At 50.1% G+C, this 9723-nt stretch overlaps 2 protein-coding genes across 3 annotated transcripts in view; both read right to left on the reverse strand.

Annotated features, from left to right (window-relative positions):
• FSCN3 (fascin actin-bundling protein 3) overlaps window positions 1-5409 on the reverse strand; it is a 9230-nt gene extending 3821 nt beyond the window's left edge. The window contains exons 1-4 of one of the 2 annotated variants that reach the window (XM_015568870.1): window positions 5053-5363; window positions 3355-4051; window positions 2901-3019; window positions 352-511 (exon numbers count right to left, since the gene is read on the reverse strand). In XM_015568870.1, the coding sequence (XP_015424356.1) occupies window positions 352-511; window positions 2901-3019; window positions 3355-4051; window positions 5053-5196 (1120 nt within the window). In that variant the 5' untranslated portion in view covers window positions 5197-5363. Of the gene's footprint in view, window positions 1-351; window positions 512-2900; window positions 3020-3354; window positions 4052-5052 lie in introns of both variants that reach the window. The other variant, XM_006771405.1, reaches the window with a different exon arrangement.
• A 1640-nt stretch (window positions 5410-7049) lies between these two features.
• ARF5 (ADP ribosylation factor 5) lies at window positions 7050-9497 on the reverse strand (the record flags this gene model as incomplete). Its single annotated transcript, XM_015568869.1, has 5 exons — window positions 7050-7541; window positions 7628-7753; window positions 8270-8341; window positions 8802-8911; window positions 9257-9497. Coding segments are annotated over 5 exons (636 nt in total), but the record flags the coding sequence as incomplete, so codon positions are not given.
• Window positions 9498-9723: the final 226 nt, after the last annotated feature.

Below are 9723 nucleotides of genomic sequence, written 5' to 3' on the forward strand. Positions count from 1 at the left end.
ATATTTTAACATTTAGTGAACACCTACTGTGTGCCAGGTACTAGTGTGAAATGTTTGTGAAAGCACTTAGAAATTTTTATATTCTTCCTTCCTTTGAGATGTGTGACTCTCTCCCACCCTCATACTAACCCTGTGAGGCAGGCAGATTGGATATCCCCTCCATTGAAAATGGCTCAAAGAGGTGGTTTGCCCAAATGATGGCAAAAATTCAGACTCAGCAAGTGTATAGACCCAAATCTTCTGACCACCACCCCCCCTCCCCGCCCATTCCAGTGCTCATTCCAATGTGTCCCAGCTCCCTTGAAAGCATCTCAGACGTGGAATAAGCTGGCAGGAGGCTGCTTAGCTCACCTGGAATGGTGGCATTGGCTATCAGCAGGCTGTTGGGTGCGATGCCCAAGAAGCGTCCATTGGGAGACTGCAGGATGATCCTGCCACAATTCCAGTGCATACGCAAGAAGGTGTCACACTCCTGCCGGTGCCCATTCGCCAGCACTGTCCTATGGCGCCTCTGGAGATTATAATGAGAACAGAAAAGGAACGCAAGGGATGAAAATAGCTTTCTTCCCATCATTTTTGTTCCTAAACCTTCTTTCCTACATCCCACCCACTAGCCTTTGTCATTCTCCCAGGGGTCACTTTATACTTGCATCTCCTTTTTGGAAAACATGTTGTGACCTCAGCCCTCTCACTTGCCCAGTCTGTGCTGTATCCCAGAGCCCCAGTATCAAAAAGGGACCTGGATATCCATGTGGAGAGAAATAAACCTTGGCCCAGACTCCAAAATAGTTTCTAAATGGATCATAGATGTAAAAGTGAAACCTACATTATAAAACATCTAAAAGAGAACAAAGGAGAAATTCTTTGCAATTTGGGGGTAGGCAATGATTTCATGGGATCAAAAAAAGCACTAAATCATTTATAAAATGTAGAAATTGGACTTCATTAAATTTAAAACTTGTTACTCAAAAGACACTGGTAAGCAAATGAAAAAGCAAGCCACAGATTGGGAGAAAACATTTACAATACATGCATTTGGCAAAGGACTTGACTTCCGAACATACAGAGAACCTTCATAATTCAATAATAAGACAAACAATCCAATAACAAATGGGCAAAAAATTTGAACAGAGAAAATAAACAAATGCTCAATAAGTACATGCCAAGATACTCATACATTATCAATTATAAGGGAAATGCAAATTAAAACCATAACAAAATGTCATTACACACCCATTATGTTGGCTAAAATGAAAAAGACAATACCAAGTGTTGAGGAGGATATGGGGCAATTCGAGTTTTTATGCATGACTGGTGAGAATGTAAAATGGTAATCACTTTAGAAATCTATTTTACATTTTCTTTAAAAGTTAAGCACACATTTTATCAGTAGTTACAATGCTGGGTATGTGCCCAAGATAATTGAAAAAATAGGCCCACAAAAAGATGTGTACACGAATGTTTATAGCAACTTTATTCATAACAGCCAGACTGGGAATAACTTGTTAATAACTCAAGTTATTAACAAGTGAATGGGTAAACAAATTATCTTTGTGATTTTCCAATTTGTTATTCATTGAATTTTTTAGAGATAAAGGGAGAGGGAGAGAGAAACATCGATGCAGGACATCTATCAACCGCCTCTTACCTGGGATGGCGCCCACAACCTGGGTCCCTGCCCTGACTGGAACCTGCAACCTTTCTGTGTTCAGGATGATGCCCAACCAACTGAGGCACACTGGCCAGGGCTGCTGTGTTTTTTGAGTAGTGAAATACTACTCCGCAATAGAAAACTATCAACTTCTGATACATGCGACATCATGGAAAATTCAAACAGTATGCTGAGTGAAAGAAGCATATGTACTGTAATACGGTATGATTCCAGTATATGAAACTAGAAGCCCAGTACATGAAATTTGTCCACGGTCAGGGTCCCCAGGCCTGGCCGGCAATCAGGGCCGATCGGGGCCTTCAAGCTGCCGGCCAGAGCCTTCCTTTCCTGGCTGCCAGCTGCCAGGCTTCCTTTGTGTATACATTTGTCAAAATGTATTAAATTGCACACTTAGAATGGGTGTATTTTATTGTATGTGAGTTATGCCTCAATAAAATTGATTTTTTTTTTTAAAGGCTCCATTGGCCCTAGTGCAGTGATGGCGAACCTTTTGAGCTCGGCGTGTCAGCATTTTGAAAAACCCTAACTGAACTCTGGTGCCGTGTCACATATAGAAACGTGTACATTTGACACCTTTTGAGCTCAGCGTGTCAGCATTTTGAAAAACCCTAACTTAACTCTGGTGCCGTGTCACATATAAAAATGTTTTGATATTGGCAACCATAGTAAAACAAAGACTTATCTTTTTTATATTTATTTTATACATTTAAATGCCATTTAACAAAGAAAAATCAACCAAAAAAAATGAGTTTGCATGTCACCTCTGACACGCGTGTCATAGGTTCACCATCACTGCCCTAATGGGTTGGCTAAGTGGTTAGAGCATTGGCCCTTGGACTAAAGGGTCGATGAGGGCTGGATTCTGGTCAAGGACACATACCTCAGTTGCAGGCTTGAATCCCACCTCCGGTTGGGGCGCATGTGGGAGGCAACCAATCGATGTGTCTCTTCCACATGGGTGTTTCTCTTTTTTTTTCTCCCCCTCTCTCCTCCATTCTCTCTAAAATATCAATGAAAAAAGTATCCTCGGATGAGGATTAACAACAAAAAAAAAAGAGGCCTCATTGGATGAATATTGGCCCATTGGGTGAAAATGAATGTTTATGGACAAGGGCCTCCATGGCTCACTCTACAATCTGGTCATCTCCCTTGAAAAAAGGATAAAGTGTGTCTAGAGAGAAAGAATTTAGGGCTGAAAGGTGATCTTGCCCAGAAAGCCAAGTCTTACCTGGGCTAGGTAGCAACCATTGGCTGAACGAAGCTGCAAAATGGGTCTGTCATTGTCACTTTCAAACTGGAACAACGACATTGGGGTTAAGTGTTCAGAGGCAGCATATACCTCAACATCTGCAGAAGAAGAATATGTCATAATAAGCCCGAGTCTGGTCTCATCCTCAGTTTCAGCCCCTTCTCTATGCTTTATGACTGGGGTTCCCTCTGCTTTCCCTCCTTGTCCTTCATCACCTTCTATTGGGCCCTAGAAGCCTGGAGAAGACCCAGGACCCTTTCCCCTAAAGCCCACACCCCTGCTTTATTGCCCTGCTCCATGGCACAGAGATCTTGGGACCCCTAGATATTCCTTATGCGTAGGTTCAAAACTCCTCACTGATCCCAAACACATTTTCCTCTTTTCAGTAGCTAGCCCTCCCTTCCTCCATGGCTGCATCGGACCCAGTACTTGCCATAGAGGACGGAGAGGAACTTCCGAGTCTTTGCCCTGAGGCTGACCCAAGTGGGGCAATGCTGTAGGATGAACCACTCCTCGCCCCTACGGGGATTGGACCCCAGGCCCAGGAGCAGGCGTGGGCCCTGAGCATACAACATGCCCCCTTCTCCATCACTCAGTGCCACCACTCCTCCAGGCCGCACTTGCATGTGAAAAGCAGTCTGTGATGAGGGTTGGGAGACCAGTTGGTCTAAGTGGGACAAGAAACAATGTGTAGATGTCTCCAGGTGGTAGCATCCATCTTGGAAATGCAACAGGAATCCACATTCCCCCAGGCAGGGAACTGGTGCGTCCACCCAGACACAACCTGCAGTGGAGTCGGCCCTGGCATAGCAGTGGTTGAAGGGGCTGTAGAGGACCACGTGGGCATGCAGGGCTGGCCGGGGCGTCCACATATGGTAAGCTGAGAGGACCCGGGAGTTGCAGAACACATCGTGGCCATCGGACTCCAGATAACGACCACTGATTATGCACTGGAGGGTCCACCTGCCATTGCGGTGGAAACGGAGTAGGAAGCATCCGTGGTGGCTTGTCCTCGGCCGGTCATAGCGCAGAGAGCCATCTGCCTCACACAGAAGGTAGAGGCCCTGCAAGCTCCTTAGCCGCACCACAGCCTGTGTCTCATGCTCATTGCTGACCAGAATCTCCCAGGTCTGGAAGCATTGGGAGGGAGGAGAGGGAAATTAGTACTGCAAGTGGCTAGTCCTACAACCATCACCTCGGGAACCACCCTAGAACCTTCCTCAAGATCAACCAACTTCCCCTCATCAGTCTCCTTGATGTTGGTTTCTTTACTCTCTCATCCAACAGTAATCAAAAGATCACAGGACACATCCTGCACTGGAGCCATAGGGCTTCTCAGGACCTCAAGAGAAGTTCTGGATGCCCACCTCCAACGAATGGGAGGTAAACCTCCCTCTCTTCCTTGACCACTTTCTTCATTACCTAGTTTTTAAAGAAATGTTTTGGTTTAAGTCTTACTTCTCTCTTCCTCACTGTTGCCCCTGAATAGCATACTCAGCCAACACTTTCATCTCCAAAGAACACCTCCTGAACATGGCAGGAGAAAAGCAACACCCCTTACAGTAGGAAGCACAGATAGTTTAGATGAAATTGTTTGCTTTAGCTGCGATCAACCCTGCTATAAGCAAGAGGATCTTGCTACTGCTTCAATCTTAGTACCATCCCAGAGGGGCCTACATCGCTCTCTAAAATGAGAACCAACTCTCCTAGGGCTTCTAGAGTACCCCATTTCCAAACTACAACCAGGACAAAAACATAGTCTTGCAGTATCCACTGATTTAACTGTTGGATCCCCCAAATTCTGCCTTCCAGCCTGAGCTCTCCACCTCTCCTCTTTGTGATGGCACAACCACTCTGTGCTGGAATGCAGGGTAGGGGACATACGGAGCTAGACAAAATAGCGAGGCCAGGGCTGAGCGGCACCTCCTGGAATAGGTTTAGAGACAGGGAGATGGAGCAATAGAGACCTGTGGGCAAGAGCCTGGGGTAGAAGGGTCTTGAGCTAGCAATGGCAGAGGCCAGGAGAGTAATTAGGTAGAGTGCCTTCTCCTCCTCCCCTCTTCCCCTCTTCCCCCCACGTGAGAGCTTAGTCACTGGGGACAACGGTTCTAGTACAGGTTTACTCTGTTACCTGTCTCCGGCCCAGACCTTTTGCAGTAGTAGTGACCATATTCTTATATGGCTCATAAGTGAGGTAGGATCCTGCCCAGCTGATGAGCCCAACCCTTAGGTCTTCCGGATTGGGTTGTCTTTGCATCCATTCCACCCCTTCCATGGGGCCGGCACCACAGCTGATGACTCCTTCCGGCCCAGCCTTCCCCCCAGTGGTGAGGTTCCACAGGCCATAGGGCCTGGAATCAGGCCCAAAGTAGCCACCGGAAGACGTTCCCAGAGGGAACTTTCCAGGCAGAGGCTGACTAGGGCGCAGCACCTCTGTGACCCGGGCGCATTGTGACTGAGAGCTGCCCCTCGTCCCACCACAGTGGGGAAAGGGCCCTGGCTCAGCACCAACCCATGACCCAGGCGAAGTGGGCCCAGGCTCGGGCATGGGCCTCTCCACACCACTCCGGGCACTGATGTGAGCTGAGTTCAGACTGAGAATCAGAATTTCAGCTTGTGCCAGTGACCACCTGTGACTTCAGGTAAGTCCCTCTTCTTCTTCACTTCTGTTTCTCTTTTTAATCACAGGGGAAACAAATCAACCCTTTTTCTCCTAGAAAGTGGGTTCTACCTGGCTCCCTGGGGGCTTACGGTGTTTTTGGAGTTCATAATATCCAAGAAAAATCCGTTACCTTTTGTGGCCCTTGGGAGGATGAGGCTAAGATGTCAGGGAGGGTGAGGATACCCTAGCTCAGTGGTTCTCAACCTTGGCTGCACAGTAGAATCACCTGGGAATCTTTTTTAAAATCCTGATTTCTGGGCCTTGTCCTCTGGAAATTCTGTTTCTTTGTTACTCATGTTGTGGCCTCACCCCATCACAAAGAAACAGAATTTCCAGAGGACGAGGCCCAGAAATCAGGATTTTAAAAAGATTCCCAGGTGATTCTAATGTGCAGCCAAGGCTGAGAACCACTGAGCTAGAGAGATAACCAGCAACGATCAAACGACTCATTTTAACTAGGAAAGGCTGGCTCAGGAGCAGAGGAAGAGAATAGCCCGGGAGGGGAGAGTCCCGAGGACCCATCAAATCCCCAGCTGCACTGCTGCTGCACAGACAACCAGTGCTGCCTCCAATACCAGCCCAGACCCCCAGAGTCTGTTAGCCTTTACCTCCGGGACTCACTTCCTACCAAGCTCACGGAGAAAATAGCCCACAACCTGGAGAAACTGACATGAAAGAAGGGAGAACAGCAAATAAAATAAAATACTAGGAAAAGGGTGGCAATGGTAGGTTTTAAGCTTTGCTGGGTTGCAAAGGGAAACGGGCAGAGTGAGTCACGCTTGGAGAGTAGCCCACAGCCCTGGTCCTATTCCCCCTGGCGGGGGTTGTCTACCCAGGTAGAGAGTCCCAGTGGTGCACAGTAAGGAACTGGAATCCCTGGGCCCTACCAATGTTTCACAAAATAAGGCGAATAGACCACAGAATCGGCTGCGTGACTTTAAAGATGCATATTCATGTTTTCTCCAGTGTACCTCAGGACTCTTTTTTTTTTTAAAAAAAATATGGAACGCTTCACGAATTCGCGTGTCATCCTTGCGCAGGGGCCATACTAATCTTCTCTGTATCGTTCCAATTTTAGTATATGTGCTGCTGAAGCGAGCACAGAACTCTTGTTTTTAACAAATGTTCCCTCCCCCTCAAATTTCAATGTGATAGTAATCATTAAGAACCACAGCTGGCTAGGATAGGAGAGTTATGCAGTTTACAGAAGCAAGAAGTTAGATCCTATTACCCCCCAGCAAAGGCCCCTTGGAATTGGGATGAAATAGGATTTCCTCCACGGGAACCCCTGCAGTACTTCCCACCTCAATAAGGAGGGAGCTGCTGAGCTACACGAAGGCAGCAATGTATGTGTGTGTGCTTGCGGGGTGGGGGTTTGGGCCGGCAGCCTTAGCTGCTTTGAACCTCCCCCATAAGGGCTCGTTGCATCCAATAACCCAGCCCCCACTACTAGGCTACAGACCGCATCATGTACAAACCACAGCAAATTTATTACTCAATATCCAGTGCCATATCTTAGCACCACCCGGAGTCCCCCCTCCCCTCCCACCTGGCCCCAAGGGTATGCCCAAAATGGAACAAACAAAAGTAAACCCAGGTCCCTGCTCCTCCTCTGGAAGAAAGGGTCTCGGTCCTGGAAGCCCCTTCCACAGGTCCCAACAGGCAGGAGAGTGGACCCCTCTGTGCCTGGAGAACAAGGCTCCGGGCTCCAACCACAGAGAGAACATGCAGGCAGGAGGGGCAGGAGCAGAGGCCTGTGTCTGTGGGAGGAGGAGCAGGAGGGCAGGGCACTGCCTGAGGAGTCCGGGAGTCTGGTGATCCCGGGGATGCACGCGGGGGCTTCCGGGCAGCAGGGGCCGGCCCCTGGTTGGTTAGCGCTTAGACAGCTCATGGGACAGCCAGTCCAGCCCATCGTATAGGCCTGTGCCTTGGGTGGCACAGGTGGCCTGGACGTACCACTAGGGGGAGAAGGAAAGAAAGAGGTTAGTAATGCCTTCACTCCCTGCCCAGCCTGTGGCTCCCTTGGGAGAGGCAGGCCCCTCACCGTGCGACTGCGCAAGTGCTGCAGGCCCAGCTTGTCGGTCAGCTCGCTCACGGGCATGGCGTTCGGCATGTCCTGCTTGTTGGCAAAGACCAGCAGCACCGCATCCCGCAGCTCGTCCTCCTGCAGCTGAGAGAGGCCAAGGGGGTGGAATCTGGGGTCCTTTGGGGTCCCCAGGCTCCCTCTTCCCTGCTGTGTAGGGCAGCTCTCCTTTCCTCCTTCTAGCATATTTGTGGGAAAAACAAAATATTGTGTAGTCTACTGCTGAACACAAGACACAGAGTTATAATTCACTGGAGGCCATCTTGGCCTTACGTCTAGAAAGAGCCTTTTTCTAATTTGAGTAATTGCCCTAATCAAAATGACAAAATTTCGAAATGGAAAAGCAAGAACGTAAGATGATGTTCCTCTCCACCACATATTCCCCTCTTCCCACTAACCCCTCAGACTCAGAGGTGAGGATGTGACAGTTCATGTCCTATACCTGTTACCTGACCCAAATTCAAAACAGGGTGAGAGTCTCCTTGTGCCTGTGTCCACAAAGAGAAACACACATTCAAGGCCCGAGAGGCATTTCCTGACTGCGTACCACGACAGAGCCCTGTCTCCACACCGAGGGCTCAGTCCCAGGGCCCTGGCGCTCACCATCTTCTGAAGTTCATCAGCCGACTCCTGGACCCGCTCCCGGTCATTACTGTCCACCACGAAGATGAGACCCTGGGCAGAAAAGAAGGTAGAGCATTCACTCCCGTCTAGAACATACTTTAGTCTGGCTCTTTCTCTCTTTAATCGTCTCTAAAAACTTCCACTAAGGCTCGGCAGATGTCCTGGCACAAAGTGGAGGCACCCTGCAAAGGATACAGCTTCTGCCCTCAGGCAAGCAATCTAGCTAAAAGACATAGGTGGGAACAGGGAGAGAGGTGATGAGAGCTAAATCAGGCAGCCTGGACCCTGGACCCCAACCCTGCTTCTCAGAACACCCCTAAGGTGGCTGGGTCTCAGAAGACTAAGGCCAATTCTGAAGGATGATGAGAAGCTAGCTTACCAAAGGGGGCGGGGAGTGAGGAAGGGAGCAGGGCTTTAACCTGGCCTGGGGGCCCAGACTAGGCCAGCATCTCAGTCTTCCTAACCCCAACACTCCCTCCCTTGGGGTTGGGGAGACATCCCTGCCCCCCACCTGAGTGTTCTGAAAGTAGTGCCTCCACAGAGGCCGAATCTTGTCCTGGCCTCCCACGTCCCAGACTGTGAAACAGATGTTCTTGTATTCCACTGTTTCCACGTTGAAGCCTGCAGATAATTGGGGGGGTGGGGGGGGAGGGAAGAGAGAGAAAAAGTCCTGAAAGGAAGGAACTCACTAAAACTAGGTGAATTCAGCGGGGACACAAAACCAGAGGGCAATGGGCAAGGCCCAAGAGATCAGAAGCCCAGAGACCAGCAGTCCACAAATGGGGCGGGGTTAGGGCACATCCAGCCCTCCTGGGCACCATCCAACACGTAAAGATACCGTGACCCACTTCTCAGGTAGCTGTATCTGGTGTCAGCTCCCAGCACTGGGGTGCAGAGTGGGGGGTGGATCCCGAGGAGGTCAGCCGCGGCGCGCTCCCGCTCCGCCAACCTGGCCTCCGGACTCACCTATGGTGGGAATGGTGGTGACAATCTCCCCCAACTTCAGTTTGTACAGGATTGTGGTCTTGCCAGCTGCATCCAAGCCAACTGCAAAGGAGAGGGGCCTGGCGATAGAGATAGGAGCGAGGGAGCCCCCTAGAGACCAGGGAAGGGGAAAGGCCAGGACAGCTGATGGTGATGATGGTGATGGGGCGAGGGGCCGAGAGCCCAGCGCCTTCAGGTGAGCGCTGTGGTCCACCTTCCGGGCCTAGAGGGCAGTCTGGGTGGCGAGCGAGCGCCAACTCCCGAACCCAAAGCCGGAGAGGAGGGACGGGAGAGGACTCGGGGTGGAAGGTCACGGAAGAGAGTCCCGCTCCTTTGAAAAGTCGTCTCCAAGGGCGGAATCCTCCCTTCTCACCAGCCGGGCTGGGGCGGAGGGCGCTTCACCCCACCCAGGCCCGCAGCTCCCGGTCTCAGGGCCCGGGGTCGGCGCT

This window comes from Myotis davidii, unplaced genomic scaffold (assembly GCF_000327345.1).
Source record: "Myotis davidii unplaced genomic scaffold, ASM32734v1 scaffold705, whole genome shotgun sequence".
Lineage (NCBI taxonomy): Eukaryota > Metazoa > Chordata > Mammalia > Chiroptera > Vespertilionidae > Myotis > Myotis davidii.